The following is a 19,903-nucleotide window of genomic DNA, read 5'->3' on the forward strand; positions in this document are numbered from 1 at the left end:
CTGAATTGTACTGAAAAGTGTCTCCGTGTGGATTTCCCCCTGGAAACTGCAACGCAGCTTTTGCACTTTCTTCTTTCACCTTCGTCATGAGGTTCCTCAGCTCCTCCTCGCTTTCAGCCATCAAAGTGGTATCATCTGCATATCGGAGACTGTTAATGTTTCTTCCAACAATTTTAACTCCAGCCTTGGTTTCATCAAGCCCAGCACGTCGCATGATGAGTTCTGCGTGTAGGTTGAATAGGTAGGGTGAGAGTATACAACCCAGCGTACTCTTTTCCCAATCTTAAACCAGTCCGTTGTTCCGTGGTCTGTTCTTACCGTTGCTACTTGGTCGTTATACAGATTCCTCAGGAGGCAGACAAGATGACTTGGTATCCCCATACCACCAAGAACTTGCCACAATTTGTGATGATCCACACAGTCAAAGGCTTTAGAATAGTCAATAAAACAGAAATAGATGTTTTTCTGAAACTCCCTGGCTTTCTCCATTATCCAGCGGATATTGGCAATTTGGTCTCTAGTTCCTCTGCCTTTTCTAAACCCAGCTTGTGCATCTGGCAATTCTCATTTGCATGAATTGCTGAAGTCTACCTTACAAGCTCTTGAGCATTACCTTACTGGCATGTGAAATAAGTGCCACTGTTCGATAGTTTGAACATTCTTTGGTGCTTCCCTTTTTTGGTATGGGGATATAGGTTGATTTTTTCCAATCTGGTGGCCATTCTTGTGTTTTCCAAATTTGCTGGCATATGGCATGCATCACCTTGACAGCATCATCTTGAAAGATTTTAAACAGTTCAGCTGGGATACCATCATCTCCTGCTGCCTTGTTATTAGCAATGCTTCTTAAGGCCCATTCAACCTCACTCTTCAGGATGTCTGGCTCTAGCTCACTGACCACACCGTCAAATCTATCCCCGATATTATTATCCTTCCTATACAGATCTTCCGTGTATTCTTGCCACCTTTTCTTGATCTCTTCTGCTTTTGTTAGGTTCTTGCCATCTTTGTTTTTGATCATACCCATTTTTGCCTGGAATTTACCTCCGATGTTTCTAATTTTCTGGAAGAGGTCTCTTGTCCTTCCTATTCTATTATCTTCTTCCACTTCCGCGCATTGCTTGTTTAAAAATAATTCCTTATCTCTTCTGGCTAACCTCGGGAATTTTGCATTTAATTGGGCATATCTCCCCCTATCACTGTTGCCTTTTGCTTTCCTTCTTTCTTGGGCTGCTTCCAGTGTCTCAGCAAACAGCCATCTTGCCTTCTTGGTTTTCTTTTTCTTCGGGACGTTTTTTGTTGCTGCCTCCTGAACAATGTTGCGAACTTCTGTCCATAGTTCTTCCGGGACCCTATCTACTAAATCTAGTCCCTTAAATCTATTCTTCACCTCCACTGCATATTCATGAGGAATATTAGTGAGCTCATATCTAACTGATCTGTGGGTCTTCCCTATTCTCTTTAGTCTGATTCTAAATTGTGCAATAAGAAGTTCGTGATCTGAACTACAATCAACACCAGGTCTTGTTTTTACCAACTGCATAGATGTCCGCCACCTTTGGCTACAAAGGATGTAGTCAATCTGATTTCGGTGTCGACCATCTGGTGAAGTCCATGTATAAAGTCGTCTCTTAGGTTGTTGGAAGAGAGTGTTTGTTATGCACAGTGAGTTGTCTTGGCAAAATTCTATCAGCCTATGTCCTGCTTCATTTTGTTCTCCCCGTGTTTGCCTGTAATTCCAGGTGTTGTTTGACTACTCACCTTAGCATTCCAGTCTCCTGTAATGAAAATAACATCTTTGTTTGGTGTACTATCCAGTAGGTGCTACAGATCCTCATAGAACTGATCTACTTCTGCTTCTTCAGCATCTGTGGTTGGGGCATATATTTGGATCACTGTGATGTTAAATGGCTTACCCTGAATTCGAATTGAGATCATTCTGTCATTTTTTGGATTGTATCCAAGCACTGCTTTAGCCACTTTATTATTAATTATGAAGGCTACTCCATTTCTTCTGTGGTCCTCTTGTCCACAGTAGTAGATCTGGTGGTCATTTGATGTGAAGTGGCCCATTCCAGTCCATTTCAGTTCACTGATACCCAAAATGTCTATATTTCATCTTGACATCTCCCCAATAACCACATCCCATTTGCCCTGGCTCATAGATCTTACATTCCAGGTTCCTATGGTGTGTTGATCTTTAGAACATCGGATTCGTCGTTCACCACCAGCACCATCGGCTGCTAGCCGTCCTTTCGGCTTTGAGCTAGCTGCGTCATCACATCTGGAGCTAGTTGAACTTATCCTCTGTTCCTCCCCAGTAGCATTTTGACCATCTTCCGACCTGGGAGTCCCATCTTCCGATGGTATACCGACATATCTCTGGTTGTACTGATCCATTTAGTTTTCATGGCAAGAAAACTGGGGAGGGTTGCCGTTTCCTTCCCCAGGGATCGTATTTAGTCTGACCTCTCTGCCATGACCTTTCCATCTTGGGTGTCCCTTCACGATTTACCTCATGATGTCATTGAGGTGCTCAAGCTCCAGCACCATGAGAAGGTAACGATCTCCTTTGCTGAAGGAGAATTACTATGGGGAATACCATTGCTTTAACTATGCGGACCTTTGTTGTCAGTGTGATGTCTCTGCTCTTCACTATTTTATCAAGATTTGTCATTGCTGTCCTCCCAAGAAGTAAACGTCTTCTGATTTCCTGGCTGCAGTCAGCGTCTGCAGTAATCTTTGCGCCTAGAAAGACAAAGTCTGTCACTGCCTCCACGTTTTCTCCCTCTATTTGCCAGTGATCAATCATGCTGATTGCCATAATCTTGGTTTTTTTGAGGTTTAACTGCAACCCAGCTTTTGCACTTTTACAACTAGGTACCTTAAAAAGACGCTTCCACATGCTGTAGGGTGAGGATTGTGAAAATCACCATATCAAGTTAGGTCAACGCTCTCTGTTGTGGGCCAAATTAAACTTTTGAGCAACACTATTTGGAGGAAGTAGTACATTGTGGCATTGCGTATGAAATTGCATATGCGATGCACCTCTTAATGAAATCATGCTTACTCATCTCCATTTGCACTCACCCATTTGTTCGCAATTCAGATTTGTAACGGAGTCCAATTTATGCATCCTAAAGTGTGTGCTAAACAAAAGTGTGTTATGGTTTTATTTAATCTTCCCTTCTTACAAATGTTCTCTCTGGGCATGACAGTGGGTAGGGAAACAACTGTGGTCATTCTGGGATGTCACTTCATGTTGTTACAAGCACACATGGCTATCCTAAAAGTGGTGGCAGTATTTTCTCTGTATCTGGCATGAGGTTCTCTCATAGTATCCATGGTCCAGTTGGCATCAGGAGATGTGACTTTGGCCCTTCAAAGGCAGGAGCCTGGAGGAAGAAGTGCTTAGCCGTGGATGCAGAGGGCCTGCTCTTCTCCACACTATCACACCTCCCAGCCTCTGAAGGAATGCAAGGGTGGGACAGCTTTGTGTCCCGCGACAGGGAGGGCAAAGCACGTGTTAGTTCGCACATCCTTATTGCAGTCTTGGCCAACCAGGGAAGGAAGCAGTCTAGACTAGAGCTACAGAAGCTTTGTGCCCACCCCTTTCCTTTGCATTTTCTTCCAGTCTCAGCAGCAGTGGGGTAAGACTGCAAGGAAAGAGCAGACTGGGGCACTGGACCGAGCAGTGGCAGTGCAGAGGCACCTGCAGAGGAAGACATGATGTCGCTAGACAGCAATTGCTGCCACCTGAGCTTTTTAAGCCCGCAAACTGCACGCATGTACATACACAGCCTGGGAAAGGGCCTTGCCCTCTCAGGCACCCCTGAGCTTTGCCCTTTCAGGCACCCCAAGATCAGGGGGTTGGGCTTTGGGGCCCAGTGCACCACAGTTGACACTTTGAGGCCTGTAATGGGCAGCCATTAGTGGCCGCTATTTGCAGTGGGGAAGTGGTTGTGGCTTACGCCCAAGCATCCTCTGTCTGGAGGCCTTTTAAGGTGCCCTCGTAAGGTCTGCCTGTCAGGCCCAACAAATCTTAGCGAAGAGTGTACCGGCCTGCCTGGCCTGCGCAAGCCAGCTTCGGTCAGTGAGGCCCCCTGGTGGTTATTACAGTCCTTTGAAGCTCCCCGTGCAAAGTCTTGTGATCAAGTACATATAGCTCAGCCAAACTTGAGAGTGTCCAGGGCCGCCCAGAGGAATCTGGGGGCCCGGGGCAATGGAATTTGGGGGGCCGGCGGTCACACACAAACATTACAATTGTTTTGAAATTATATATAATTGGAAGACCATAAATCCCATAAAAAGTCCCAGCTTCTTCAATAACTATAGTATACATATAAATACCTACATAATGAAAAAGTAGATATCAAAATATTTGTACCTAATAACTAATTATTAGGACATTTAATCTTTCTTCAATAGGTAATTAAAAATATTTCAGACCTAATGCTAAAGTGGGCTGAGTATTTTCATGTTTAAATATGTTGTTTATCTCTTACAAATTGACAATTTTTTAAAAGGAAATTTGGGTGAAAAAAACTGTAAAAAATGTACTATTTTTCATTTACTTAAAATTGCTGTGAGAAAAGGTGTATGGCCTCCTCCTCCCCTTACAGCCACCCCTATCCTTGATTCGCTACTCCTAGAAGAACCTTACACACAGAGCTTTCAGATGCGTAGTAACCACTGCCTAGGAAGTATTCCAGAACCAAGTTCTGAGCTGCTTCCTCAACTTCTTTTTGTCAGAAGCTTGGAACAGAATACAGCATGAATACAAAACAACATGAGCTGATAGTGCTGTTCAAAACAAGAAATAAAATACGATGCCCTGTACCACTGTAATGCTATGCACAGTCAAGAGTGCAAGAGCCATTACGCTAACCATGACTTCAGAGTGAAAATGCATATGATTGAAAGAAGGCCTACAAGGTACACCACATAGCCAGCCAATGTGGAGTAAGGGTTATGACCAGAAGTTCTGTTATAATGGGTGACCTTTATAGGAAGGAATGATTGAAAAGTTGCCCTTGAATATCTGGTATAGATAATCACAGGCTTTTTAAAAAGTGGGTCCCAGCAAGCAGAAAAAGGAGGCATTTAGTCAGGAATATGTGTTCTAAGGCAACTTATCAATGACTGAAGGGGGGGGAACCCATTTGACACACAGGAAAACTGAGGCAGCAGGCAGTTGAAGTCAATGCTGAGTATGGGTTATATAATCACAGGGTTTAAAACAATAATTTTGACCAGCAAATAGAAAACAGGAGAAGTTTAGCCAGAAATGTGTTCTAAGATGCTACTTTCCACCACCAAACGAAGGAAAGGGTAAAAAAAAAAAAACAGACTGAGAAGCATGGTATAGCACCACAAAATGAGGCTGGGCATGGGCCTCAATTCATTACTTAAGGGAAGCATAAGGGAGGACAAAAACACCCCCAGTTTAAAATCAGTTCAGATCCCCACCCCACCCCAATTTATCCAGAATTTATCCAGAGAAAGCAGTTTCTGGCAGAGGCCACGGATCAATGTTTGGAAGCAGGGGAGGAGAGGGGGAACCCATTTCACACACAGCAAAACTGAGGCAGCAGGCAATTGAAGTCAATGCTGAGTTTGAGTTACATAATCACAGGATTTAAAATAATAATTTTTTTAAAAAGCAAATACAAAACAGGAGAAATTTAGCCAGAAATATATGTTCTAAGGCATTGCTTTGCACCATCAAAAGAAGGGAAAGGGTAAAAACAGACTGAGAAGCATTGTATAGGACCACAAAATGGAGGCCAATTAATTACTTAAGACAGATATAATGGAAGACAAAAAAAAAAAAGCCCCAATTTAGAACCAGCTCAGACCACCTCAGTCCAGCCCCACCTCAATTTATCCAGAATAGCAACACAGAGAAAGCAATTTCTAGCAGAGGCCATGTAATGATTTTTTCCCCAGTCATTGGGGGTGGGGGTGGGGGAGATGGTGTAAACAAGATGGGAACAAAGATTTTTGTTGCATTTTATAACCCAGCACCACCTATGAATTTCTCTAGACACCCAAAACAGAGACTGGAAAGATTTTTAAATGAAGAACATGCTGGTATAAATATGAAAAAATAAACAGTGATTGTCTGGTCTGGTCTCCTCTCTCTTTTTCTCCCCCCGCCCTTCTGCATGTGAAGAATGGGGGAGTGGAAATAAAGGAGATACTGTGCCTCAGTCACTCCACCCGCTCCATTCAACTGGGCTTGGACCACCCAACACATCCACAAGTGGCTCTGATTGGCCAGCTAGCCACCTACTCCATTTACTGGCCAGTCAATCAACCAGCCTTCTTCCTCTGTGCAACCCCCCCCCCTCGCCCAAACGTACCCCTCCTTTGTGGAGGGAAGGGGTCACCTTTGATTGGCCAGCTCAGGCTAACAGCCTAAGCTGACCCTATTTTTTGTGGCGCTTCCCTTCTTAATTAGGGGACTAGCACTGCCAGGCGCTGGGCACCAGGCAGACTCCAAAGCCTTCCTGGTCCAGGAAAAGGCTTTAGAGCAGCAGGAACATTCTAAGCATGTGTGAGCATGTTTTTCGAATTTAAAAATAAAACCCACTCTCCTTGCCTCGGTTCATGTGAATGGCTTGCATTTTATTAAAATAAAATAACGCTTGCCTAGGGCCTCCCACCCTGCTGTGTGGGGCCTGGGACAAACTGCCCCCCACCCAGCAGGCCTGAGGGTGTCAAAGGGGGTCTTGCTGTCAGGAGTAGTGTAGCTATGGGACCAAAAGAAGGGAATGTCAGCTTCACATGGAAAAGAAAGCATACTGCAAAAGAAGAAGAAAAATACCCTTCCCAGTATCGGCCTCTTCATCCAATGAGCACCTGATGATGGCAGCCTTGCAGCAAATAGACAAGAAGTTGATTCTCAGGCTCCAAGCCAGGATAAACCCACCCTTAACTAGGGAGAGGCTGAGGTATCCTAGATGGTCCAGCTTACACCAATCGTTTTGTCTGCTCTCAGTTTTCTTTGGTTACAGATCCCATTGTTGTGATGTCAACAAAGTTCTAGCCCTATTTTAATCCAATACCATGTGTCTTGCTGCTTATTCTGGGTGTGGGAGCAAAGGTTACTAGGCACATGTTCCATTAAGAAGCACATAGAAGCCAGAACATCACCAGTTGTGACTGCTCCCATTAACACAGGGCTGCAATGGGGAAATGTGTGCTCTGTGCAACTCCTAAAGCTGCAACAACCATCCCAGGACCTTGATCTGGCCATCCTACTCATATCAGGCATTACATTTCTTGTGAACATTATCTGCGGTGAACTTCCCTGAATATATGCTGACAGCTATACTCTGCAATCACATGGCCCCGCAATCATATTATGCGATCCATAAATATGGTTGCTTGGTTCATACATGACATTTGAACAGGCACATCAGTACTTGAAGGCAGCTGGGACAGCATGTATTGGCGAGAAAAGTAATGTCAGAATCAGTCCTAATGCTGCATTGAGCTAGGTCTGGTTGTTTTTAATCCACAGCTGCCTGCTCTCTTTTTCCCTAACCAACCACCTTAACAGAAATGAGATATTAGATATGCTAGCAAAAGAAAAAGAAAAGATGCAGAGACTGGCAGAAACTCTTAGAATGGAATATGCACTTCTTACACAGCCCTTAAAAAAACAAATCCTTGTCACTCTCTTGGCTGGCTTTGTGCCAGCATCATCCCAACTTTATATATCCTTTCCAGCCTGTATGTGTGTAAATGACCAGAGAAAAGTTTTAAGTAAGTTTGCCGAGTGAGCTGTGGGGAGGTCAATGCAGATCAGCTGGCAGGGTTTAATAGGATCAAGTCAGTGTAATCCTGTTTTATCCATTGTAATACAGGCAGCCGCAGAGACCCCAAATGAGAGGGGAAGGGGCTTTAAAAAAGATTGGCGGTCATACCACAAAGCCAGGGGCTGGAGCCATGACAAAAGCATGAGAGGGGATGAAGTGGCTTGAAATAAATAGATTAGAGTTCTCTATGGCCTGGGCACAGCAGGAAAAAAGAGCAGCCACAGAGTAGGCAGTTCTCCATTCTCTAGGGCCCTGTTTGCTTTTGCATGGTGCTACAGTATTTCCCAAGGAAAGGCTACATTTCCCTCCCCCTGCCTGCCCAAAGACTAGCATTTTCTCAGAAGGTGCTGGGAAGAGGGTAGCAGGGCTGTGCCCCCATCTTGCATAGTGCTGACAGGAAAAGCAAACAGGACCGTCCCTGTTGTTCCACTGGGGAACGGTTTGTGAGTAGTGTAGGGCTTGGGGGAAGATACATCTGTTTCCTACGGAGTGGCACTGTGATGAAGCCATTTGGGGGGCAACATAATTTGAGTTTGAGTTGCATATATTGTGGATTAGATGTTGGCATTATGAACCAATGGGGTAGTTCTTTTACATCGTTTAAAGGACTGTGTGTGGCCTAAAGCCAAACGTTGTATAAGGAACTTCCTAGATGCTGCTAGGGTGTCTGGGACTGGAAAGAGTTAGGACCCTTTGGGAGACAAGCCACATTAGAGAACATGTAACATGACTTGAAACACACTAGAGAGGACCCTGGTTTGGCTAAGCAGAAAGCGTTTAAGGAAGCTACTTATTTTTCTCTCTGAATAAATAAATGCCCCTTATCCTCAGATGGTATTATGATGTGTTTTATTTTTCAATGACTTTATGATTGTAATATTTGTTTTATTTTATTTAAAATAGCATCACCACTTTTTTCCATTTGGAAATAAGAAGTTAGGCCTTAATTTGTGAAGTGACCCCTACAGGGCACTCGCTTGCCTCAAGAGATCCCACCCTTCTGTCCATGGATTTCTGTCCCTTTGCCCCATATGATGCTCAAACGAAGCCTCTTTCTGGAAGGTGAAGGGCACATGATGGGTTGAAGCCAGAGGAAGCTCGATGTGCTTTGGTCCCACTTAAATCAGGGTGAAAATCTCATCATGACAAAGTGAAACCCCCCGGATTTCAAGGGGGAATTAAGTACAGTGCAACTCCCCCTCCCGTGCCCACCATGTTCCTTGCTGGAAGGGGTCAGGAGCTGGCAGAATTGCCCCACCCTGGCCTCTGCCAGTGGGAGGAGCTACACTCCAGTGCGGGTGGGGTTCTGCCACAGTGGAGGGCTGTGTTCTGCCTGGGGAAAGCAATGGGAGAGGAATTTCAAAAACAAAAACAAAAAACACCACATTCCACAGAAGGATGGGAAGAGGACCCCCCCCCCCAGCTGGCATGAGCCAACAGGGCTGTAGATGAGGTGGTAGATCTGCCTCCTTGCTCCCCCCTGCCAACGCCCCCAACCTGCCTGTCTGGATCCAACTTGATGTCCTTGTGGTCCCAGAAAATATAAAGGCTAAATATTTTGGTAAAGTTTTCTCTTAGAACAGTTACTGGGGGTATGGGAATATTCAAGTTTTTCAGCTGCATTCTAAAAATTATTATTATGAGGAATGGAAATTCAAAAGCAAAAACATATTTACAGATCAAAGTTGATTCTGGTACAACAAGGTGCGTTCTTGGGCATTCTTGATGTGACAGTCTTAAGCATCATTTTACCAACAGAGTAACAATGTAAGCAGCCAAAGCTAGTCCCCGTTTCAAGAAATTCAGAGTCTAAGGAAAAGCAGTGGTAACTCTTGTAAACTGCCCTGAATATTCATTGAATAGAAGAATTAAGTAGTGACGGTGATACTTAGTCATATTCTTCTCTGGTCGACAAAATGGTTTGCATTTTTACCCACCTACCTGAGTGGCACCAGTCGGGGTGATGTGATGGGGTGACTCTGGCAGCTCTTTGCAACTTGGCGCCTTTGGACAGACGGCTTCAAGTCCCTGCTCAGCCGTGGACTCTTGAGGGGCCACCTTGAGAAACTCAGCCGTGCAACAGAATTACAGCAACCCGCCCGAGCAGGAACAAAATGCGCAGTTCGTGCATTAAAAGTATGGCACGAATCGTAAATGGCGGCAACAAACGGGTCTAGCTAGCAAACCCCTTTTTGTTTGTGTGTGTGTCTGTTCAGAGGTACGGGCAGCTGTCGCGGCCCAAGAATAAGCAACAGTGGAAAGGGGGTGCAGGGGCTGGATGGCGGTTGCTCTGTGGGGTCTACGTGTGCACAAGCGGAAGAGTCCTGTGTGGCTCAAGAACTTCCACAGCTTCCCCCAGTGCAGACAAGCCAGTGAAACCAAGCAGCCCAGAGGAAGAGTGGCATAAAAAGAGGAGGGGAACCGCCACGTGTAGTCAGGGAGCCTCGACCCTCCGCGCCTCTTCAGACCTGAAGGACGACTCAGGCTCCGCGCTCTGGCAGAAGCCGGGGCTCGTGTCAGCAGCAGCGCGGAGCTCTCGGGACCCTCAGCAATCCGGGGTCGGGAGGCTGCTGGGGGGCCCTTCCGGGAGAGCGGGGCGGGAGCCGTCGGCGGCAGTTCGGTGTCTGTGTGTCTGTTCCTGAACGGTTAAAATAGGCAATCAATTTTTATGATGTGATTTATAATTCATACAGGTTGTCTCCATACATATGGTGTTGCTTTTGTGTGTCAGTGTTTCAGGTACTTTATTACTGTGACAGTTTGATTTGCATTCATGTTCAGTTACCCCGCTCACATTTCTCATGTTTACGCCATAAGGGCTGAATATGAAGATTGATCCGGCTGCGGCTGCTCGCGGGAGCTTCCGCTGCCATCCCGTAAAGACGCGCACGGCGAGTGTGCTCTGAGCGGCTACTTGCAGGCCGCGCCGCGGGACAAGGGCTGCGTCGAGCGGCCGGGTTTGGGACCGCGCTGCCAAGGACTCTCTCGGCCGGCTCCACCTCCTCACCAGCCTGCTCACGGACGTTGGTTGCAGCGGCGAAGCGCTTTGCGTATCTGCAGCGCGACGCTATGCATGCTTGCTCAGAGTTAGCCCTGTGATGTCCAGTGGGGCTTACTCCTAAGTAGGCGTAAGCTGCTTTCTCCAAGACTAGAGCTAACAGTCCAGGGGGCAGAAACTTCTCCGTCCCCGCGATCAATCAGGACACGCTTGCATTGAGATTACGTCCACGAGAGTAAACATTTAGGATCGGGTCTAGGGTGAGTTTTTTTGAATCCAGCCCGCCCTCCCTGCCAGGCGTGTTTAGCCATGCTCTCTGTCCTGTTCCTAAGGTGATGGGAGAGGGAATTTAATAGAGGTTCTTTCTTTGCGTCTCGTTTTGCTCTCTCTCCACTTTCCTACGCAAGCAGGAACACCATCCGTTTCATATCCCGGGGGTAGTCGTGTTAGCTTATTACAGCAAAAACAACGAAGGGTGTTAGTCTTTAAGGTGCCACAAGACTCTTCGTTGCATTTGTTTCAGGAATCCTGCCTCCTCAAATTCATCGCTTTGCATCAACCCCAAAAGAACCGCTTTCCAAACTGACCGCTTTGTGGCCACTTCTCGCCCTGATCTTTTGATATAACGACGTGACTTGAAATGTTTGCATTTGGAACCGACCTTTGTCTGTCTTTAGACCCTCGCAGCTAACATTGCTACCCCGTTCAATTGCGACACGGATCAGAGAGCTGTATAACCGGCAGGGTCGTGTACTTTCCACACGAATCCAAATTGGGCGTACGGTTCGCGATCGGGAGGCCATTTTTCTGCGGCCTGCAATTTCTGGTTGGGCTTCAAATGAAAATCCCACACATATATATATATATTTGCGAAAAGGGCTCCCGCGGAGCGGAGGCCAAGCCGGGTCATTCCCGGTTTTCTCTCCATTCCTGGCCACAAAGGGGCTCTTGTAAAACTTGTGGGCTTGCCAAAGCAATCTGCCTTCTTTCTGACAAGAGATCACTGGCAGACCCCTGGGGCACGAGGGGGCGCTTAAAAAGATTGAGGCTTGCCAATCACAACTGAAATAATTAAACCAATTAAGTCAACACAAACAGAAACAAGTTGGGGGGGGGGAGGAAGAGGAGAGAGAGGTGGCCGGGTCTCCTGTCCTGCCGCAGCTGTGTTTTCCCCGGCGACCCACCGGGGGAGGGAAGGAAATTGACCTCAGCCTGGTGATTTAACAACGGCCATCAGAGCCGTAAATCCATATAGGTGGGTGGCTGGATCTGAAATATTTTTCCCCGCCAGCGAACTGGGAAGATAGGAGATTATGGGGCAGTTGAGGACAACGGGGGGTGGGGGCCCTTCGAGAAATCATTCATTCCTCTTGTCGAGGAGACCTCAATTGGCACTCCATTTGAATGACAGCGAATCCCTCCCCCCACCTCGTTCTTAATCATGGGGGAAAACAGAATTATTCCTTTTTTACACCCTCCCTTTCTGTAGACTGAACTTTCCTTGTACTTTCTGATAGGACCAAGAAAATAAGTGCCATTTGGCCACCTTCTTTCTTGCCCATAGGTGTAGTAAATAACCTTCGCAAGAGTCATCCCGTTTTTCCCACGGCTGTAGTTTTCAATGCGTTCTAAAACCTTTATTAAAAAGCGAGATTTTCTTTCCCCTCCATGTCCCGGAAATGGAATATCCGCTCTTTGTGTATTAAAATGAATTATCTAGTGCCGCAGAGCTGTGTTAAATAGCACAAACAATTAGCGATAGAATTTTCTCTCTCTCTTAATCTAGTATTTCTAATCAAATGTAAAATAGACGGCTATAAATGCAAGCGTGGATTTGTTGGCTGAAAACGGGGCGATTCCCAATCCAACTTTCCCGGCTGTTTTTCAACTTGGCCCCCGGCTTTCTGGGATGGGGCCGCGGGCTTTGTAATGATTTGATGTGCAGATGTAAGTGAAATTTATTGTAACAACAAATATAGGGATGTCAAAACCCAGCTCCGGATTAAAGCAGGCAGCCAAAGGGGGGAAGTGTATTAATTTCAAACAGCATCAGAGGCCAGTGTCTATTAGCGCGAGCTATTCTTCAGGCCCCCCCATCAGAATTAATCATGGGGAGTTAATTTGAAGCGCAGACAAGTTGCTGTTAATTTAGTGCGGGGAGGCTGGGACGGAATAAAAAGCGGAGGTGCTGGCCAAGCCTCTTGGGTCTCATTAATCAGCGAGCTGAGACGGCCTGGCTTGATTACAATTTGCAAAAAAATTCATTAGGGCCTGGGCGATTGACAATTTTTCTCTCTGCCTGTGATCTGACTCATTAGGCAGCCAAATGAAAGCCATGATGGTGATGATGACAGCTATCAACCCCCCTCGCTTGTTTATCTTCTTGGCTCCTGCCTCTGCCTTGGTGGCTCCCACTCCAGGGCTTTTCCTGACCCTGCCTGGATGCAGCCCCCCGCCCCCCCGCGTCCGTTCAGATTATTGTCTGAGGAGGGGACAGAGCCCCACCCGCGCGCCCACACACACGCACGCACACACAGATTTTCTTCGACCCTCTCTATGTTGGTGGGAAAGGAAACACTTTTCTTGCTTTGGAGGTGTGGGTGTGTGAGGGGGGGCGGGGCCCCATATCTCTTGCAAAGGGGCGAAGAGACAGCGTTGGGGCCCTTTGGGGACTGCTGCTTCAGCGCAGAAGGGCTGAGGAAACAGACGAGGGAATTCGACTAGTCGCCCTGCGCGCCGCCGGAATGTACACTCGCTTACTCCTTTCCATAAAACCCAGAGTCTTCGGGATGACGTTTAACGCTGACCTCTGCGAGGTCCTGTAGGCGGCCCTAAGGGCTTGGCAGCCCCCACTTTCCCTCCCCCCAGCGTAAAATTTGCTTCTTAGTTTAGGGATTCCCCCTTGCTGTTGAAGTGGTCCCTTTCTGTGCAATCAGAAACCATCCTGAGAGAGTTGGGCTTGTGTGAAGCGATGGACACGTGTAGACTCAGCCGGCTTGAAATCTGGTCGTCCGAAATGCCAGGATAAGGAAGGGAGCTACGTCTCCAAGCCCCTCTGAAGCCAGCCTGGCTCGGCGCCCGCCGAGTCTCTTCGGCACATTGGCTTCGTCAGAGCAACGCCGACCAACCCGCTGGGCTGCGCCCCGGCGGAAGCAAATTATTCCCCTCTTGAGGCGAAGTCCTCTCCAGTCCCGCCAGTGGCAATGCCTGTGCTGGCCACGCATGTCAGAGATCTGAGGTGGAACCTGGGACCTTTTCTGTCAGATAACGTTCCTTAGAAATCCAGAAATAATCGCCATTTTTGTAAACGAGGAGCATCAGACTACTTATTTAGAAACTATGAACATTTTATTTAGCATTTCTAATTATTATAATTAATTATTATCATCATCATCACCACCACCGCTACTGCGTCTACCACCGTAAAAGGCACCGTAAGGGATGGGCACTGCACAGGCGATGCGATGCTGCTGGTTACCCAGAAGCTGCGTGCATCCCCAGACCTCTCAAACGCAATTCAGAGCCTTGCAAAATGATTTAGTGTAACTGATAAATTTATGTCAATATTGGGATTGGCCTCGTGCAACACTTGGTATTCTCGCTGGAGCTTAAACTCGACCCTGACTGTTCTCTCCAGGGCGCACGGCTTCTTTAGATCTCTCCGTAATTTACCCACATATTCACAGTTTAGAGTTATTTTTGGCTAAGTGTAATTGGAGCTTGTGAATTAATGTGGGGTTTTAAATGTTTTTAAATCGCCTGCCGATTGTTATGATTTGCACAGTACTTAGTTCGCAGACAAGTCGTGGAAACTCTTTCGGTCTCTTCCCGACCCCCACCCCTTTAAAATAATGTGTTTTTTTGTTCTGTTTTTGGGGACGTGGATTTTTGTTCTCCTATAAAACACGCAAGATTTATACCATCCGATCCTGATCATTAACTAAACACCTTCCCCGGCTTAAGAGCGGGCCGGCTCTATTTTTCAGCCCATCTGCGGAGGCGGAAGCGAACCGGACTCCATGTTGCTGCGGTGTGGAAATAAAGCGAGAGCGAGAACAATGTGTACTGTCGAGGGTGACATCGGCTGACTCCGGAGCGGGAGGCTGGCGCTGCCCCGCCGGGCTGCTTGCGGCGCTGTGCGCGGAGCCCTCACCTGTGGCTCGGCCCTTGCCCCACGCAGTCCGCGCAGCCTTGCGCCGGGCGTTTGGATTGGCTCGGGATCCCAGTCTCGGGTGCTTCTGGCGCTGGCGCTTGCCCGAGAAACCAGCCGGGCCCCCGCCCCCGCCCCGCCCCCGCCCCGCCAAGCCCCTTTCGTTTCGCCTGGATCTCAAGCGGCCAGCGAGGGAGTCGTTTCCAATCCCCTTGCCCGACACTCGATCGGGGCGATCAACGTCTTGGCGCTCGGAGCCGGCGAGGTGGAGTCGTCCTCCGAGCTTCCAGGTGGGCAGGGCATCGGCGCGGGAGAGAGCTGCCCACTGGAGACAGAGTTCCCGTGTGCCAGTGACCGCGTCGCCTCGCCTCTTCCCAGAACCCCTCCTCGGAGCGGACCACACCAGAGCGGCCCTCGCGCTGCTTGCGGATCCGGAGCGAGGCGCGCCCACTCCTGGCTCCCTCGCCCCGACGGCGTCCGCGCTCTTCGAGGCCCTCGTGCAGCAGCCGCGGCGGAGGGCGCGGGGCGAAACACCCCTTCCCACACGTCCTTCCCCCCCCGAGGGGGCTCGGGTTGCTGAGGGGGCTCCCAATCCGTGCTCAGAGCCCTGGCCCGCGCCCTGCGGCCTGCTCTCCGCCGCCAGCGTGAGGGACGCCCCCCTTTTGAGGCCAGCTGGGTCTGCAGCTCCAGCTTGTCGGCGCCTCGCTCTGGGCAAGGCGGAGGAACCGCGCCCTCTCTCCGGGTTCCTCCCCTCCTCTCGCCGCTGGAGGCCCGCGGCTTCGCCCTGCGCTCAGGGTCTCTACCTGCCATCTGAACCGCTGCCTCCGCTTACGGGAGCGCCAAACGCCCGACTGCGCCCTTTCGGGGCGTCCGGGAGCCCACCACTGCCAGCCCAGACCGTCCACGCTTTGCACAGAACAGCCCCTCACTCCGGTCACTTTTTCTTTTTTCTCTTTTTCGGTTTTTTATTCACAACATTACTGTGTTTCGTTTCGCTTTCATAACTTAAGAAAAGAAGTAAGCTACATTGGAAATAAATTAATGCAACACAATAGGAAAAAAGTCGTGCATTTAAAAAACAAAAACAAAAAAGAAACATGGCTTAGAACAGGCAACCCAATCAATAGAAGGCCAGGCCTTTGGAAAAGATGGGCGGGGGCGGACACACCTGAAGGATGTCTCCTTCACTCAGCCACACACCCCCGGAGGGGGAGGAAAAAGGGAGGAGGAAGGAAAGAAAAGGAAGAAGGAAGCAGCAGCAAAAAATTGGTCTGGTAGTTTTCTTCTCCTTTTCTCTCTCAAAAGAAACAGGAAAAAAGAAACCCCCAAAGACGGAATGGGGAGGGGGGAGGGGGCGATTGAAATGGGCGGCAGTTTTCGACTATTCGATGTACTTCTGGAATGTGAGACTTCACGTCACTGCTCATTTGGTCCTGTCACAGTCAAAATACTGCAGCTGAGATCCAGCGCTTTATGTACACAGTTCGGACAGTCTAATAAATATGTAAAGAGTCTCTTCCAGGCTGCTGATACTCCCGCTCTGGAACACGACAGACGTTTTCTGGCTGATGGTTTATGAACACACTCGGGCTTTGCTCTGCTACTTGGGAAGTTCGGCATCACGCTGTGAGCAGCCGCGGGCCGAGATCTCGATCAGGCCCTGCTTTGTGTGGGGGACCTTCCTCTCTTGTCGTTCCACACTTTCGCGCGCGGGTGGGGTGGCCAGAAAGCGGAACTCGCCCCCCTCAGGGCCTGGCCTGTTCCAGCTGCTGATGTTGACTCCTGATGGCGAACCGGCTGACGTGGACGGGGATCGGCACCACGATCTTGGGGTTTCGGGAGGGCTCCCCGGTCTTGGAGTTGGCGTTGCCCGCCTTCACCCGTTTCCACTTGGCCCGCCTGTTCTGGAACCAGATTTTGACCTGCACCTCGCTGAGCTTGAGGGCGTGCGCGATCTGGGAGCGCTCGGTGAGCGACAGGTACTTCTTGCAGTGAAACTCCTTCTCGAGCTCCAGCAGCTGCTCGCTGGTGAAGGCCGTCCGCCGCCGCCGGTTTTTCCCCGTCGAGGTGGTGCTGTTGGCGCTCGCCGCGCTCTGGCTGCTCTCCTCCAGGCCGTTGCTCGAGTCGTCTTCCTTGTGAGCCGCTTGGCTGGGCAGATTGTCGTCGGAGCTGTAGTCGAGGTCGCTGTCCATGGAGAAACTCTCCTCCTTGCCTTTCGCGTCGTCGTCCGCTTTGGAGTCCTCTTTCCCTGACGCTCCTCGGACGGCCCCTGAAGGAAAGCCAAAGAGAGCATCTTCCGTTACTTTTCACGCGTCTTTTCTCCGCCCGCCACGAAGCCGCGACGGTTTTTACGCCTCCTCCCAGCCTTTCCGGGCCGGGGCCGAACGGGCTGCGGGGAGGTTTCCGGCAGAGGGGATCGAATCGGAACTTGCAAGCAAGCAAGCAAGCAAGCAAGCGAATGAAGAGGGAGCGGGTCGGGCGGGGGAGCTGTTGGCGCGCAGGAAGCTTTCCCCAGCCGTTCTGGGGCAATACAGCAACTGGGTCCTTCGGAGGATCTCGGAATTCGTGTGTAGCACCTAGACCAAAGGCACTGCGAGGACCTTCAGCTTTGTGGCACCGTAAGGACCAACAGCTTCAATGCGTGGCATACGCTTTCGCGGCAGAGCCCACCGCGTCCGACCTTTGAAATGGACTCTGTCCCACAAAAGGGCACGCAGCAATAACTTTGCTGAGTCTTTACGAAGCCACAAGACGCTTCCTTGTTTTCGCGAGATTCACTGTCATGTGCCGGGATATTCTGATGCCTGTCTGCGCCCTTGGATCGCCAAACGGGCAGCGAGGCTCCTGTTCCAGCATGCAAAATGGCAGGCAAGCGGGGCCCTGCAGATCCTCCCGGGCGCTACAGCCTTTCTCGCCCAAGAACTGCTACTTATTTTTTAAGCATGGGCCTCCAGAGGGCAAAACGCCCGGAAAGGGTGTCAGAGCCGTCCTCTTTGCAGAGGTTACTGTAAGTCATTCATTGTGCGTGACCCAAGCCTCTTCACATGCCCCTTCTAATTACAGGCAAGGAGTCGATTAGGAGGGGCGATGCCTCCTCCCACTGATCTTCTGCCTAACATCTCCCCCCCCCCCCCCGCCTCGCCCAGCAACTCGGCCAACTCTTGTGTGAACAGCCACTTACGCAAGAGGTGCCAATTTCTGACAACAATCTTAACCAGAATGTTTGTTTTTTCCCCTCAGAAAACTTCAACGTTGCCGCCTGCAGAACCGTTCCCAGCCGCATCCAAAGTAATTTAAATAAACCGAGGAAAAGGAACAGAAGGGCGGCTTCCGTTTTCTAGCTGTAGCTTTTTGGTTTGTTGCTACTGCGAAAACTCGCCTTGGGCACTGATATGGAAAGGCGTGTTAGAAAGGCTTCAAACAAGCGAGTGCCCCTTCCCTTTCCGGGGCGTCTTTGTGGCTGGAATCCCCCCTCCTCTGAAAGCCCGAAGCCCACCAACCGATCAGGAACCAGCTCCTCCCTGCACCCTGGGCTTCCTCAGCCAGGGCTAGCCTCATGGCCAGGCGGGCCGGCGGCCTGCTAACTTCGCTGGAGAGGTGTTCGTTCCACTCGTCTACTCACCGAGGGACGCCTGCACCGCTTCGGAGCCAGAGAAGGCCAGCAGAGAGCCCTCCTTGGCCAGGAACGCCTTGCCGTCTTCGGCCTCCGCCTGGATGCTGTCCGCCTTGTCGAAGCTGCCCTGGAGAGCCTGCGGGGCGAACTTTCTGGCCGCCTCCTGGTGCTGCGCGGAGGCCGAGAAGGTGCCCGGCAGGGTGGCCATGAGGGTGGAGGTGAGCGCCATGCCCTGCGCCAGGCTGGAGCAGAAGCTGCTGGGCAGGCTGGGGATCTGGTGGTGGTGCGGGTGCGAGGGCGGCAGCGCCGGCTGGGGCAAGGAGGGCGGCGGCGGCGGCGGCGGCGGCAGCACCACCGGCCTGTAGGGCATGAACATGGGGTAGCCCGTGTAGACGAAGTGGCCCGGGCTGGGCTGGGGCGGGCTGCCGATGAGCGAGTCTATGCTGAAGGCAGTGCTGCTTCCCAAGGGGCGCGGCATCATCATGAGCGATGGCTGGAAAGCTGCACTCATAGAGGCGCTGCTGGCCGGGGGCGCGCGCAAGACCACGAGCTGGACGGGGCGGCGGGGCAGCCTCAGGGCCGGGCGCGGGCCGGGCGCGGCGCGGGGCAGCAGCGCGCGCGGGGGGCGGCCGGGGCGCGGCGGCGGCGGCGGCGGCGGGCGGGCAGCGCGGGCTCTCCCTGGCCGCGGCCGGGAGACATCGGGGCGGGCTGCCCGGCGCTCGGATCCGCTCCTCTAGCGGGGCCTGCCGCCTTCCTGCGTCCCTCGCTCGCTGCCCCGCCGGGTGCCGCCGAGCGCCGAGGTCTCCGCGCCTCCTTGCCCGCCCGCCCGCCTGCCTCTCGCTCGCTCGCTCGCTCGCCCTCCCTCCCGGGTGCCGGCAGTACCTTTGAATCGCGCTCTTCTTTCTCATTCACATTTTGCCAGCCTTGGAACCTTCCCGGGCCCACGTGGGCTCCTTCTTCCCTCGCCATTGGCCGGGGCGTGCGGGGGAGCTGGAAGGGGGCGGGGGGGCCGGCGGAGCGTTCGGAGAAGAAGCAGGAGATCGAATCCTTGGCCCCGCCCCGCCCCCCGCCCCGCCCCCTCGCGCGGCGCAGAAGCCGGCGGAAAGGGGGGCGATGGCCCCCCTCCGGCGGAGTCGCGCGGCGCAGCCTCTTCAGCCGCACTGGGCGGAAAGCGCCCGCGCGCACCGGGCTGGGGGCCCCGGGGGCAATTTGTCCCCCTCCCCGCTTTGGGTCCTGTGCGCCCGTTGGCCCCGGCCCTGTGACACTGCTCAGCAGAGCCTCACGCGTCGTGGGTCCCGGGCAGGGGGGGACGGCGG

At 50.9% G+C, this 19,903-nt stretch overlaps 1 protein-coding gene across 1 annotated transcript; it reads right to left on the minus strand.

Moving 5' to 3' along the window:
• Window positions 1-16,719: 16,719 nt before the first annotated feature.
• GBX2 (gastrulation brain homeobox 2) lies at window positions 16,720-19,495 on the minus strand. The gene is made up of 2 exons (XM_084830178.1): window positions 18,597-19,495; window positions 16,720-17,243 (listed from the first exon to the last, which is right to left on the minus strand). The coding sequence occupies exons 1-2, from the start codon at window positions 19,096-19,098 to the stop codon at window positions 16,720-16,722; spliced, it is 1,026 nt and encodes a 341-aa protein (XP_084686304.1). The 5' UTR covers window positions 19,099-19,495.
• Between the last annotated feature and the right edge of the window lie 408 nt (window positions 19,496-19,903).

Source organism: Heloderma suspectum, chromosome 1, assembly GCF_057233095.1.
Source record: "Heloderma suspectum isolate Gila_16-S chromosome 1, 16-S_ref, whole genome shotgun sequence".
In the NCBI taxonomy this organism is placed as follows: Eukaryota; Metazoa; Chordata; class Lepidosauria; order Squamata; family Helodermatidae; genus Heloderma; species Heloderma suspectum.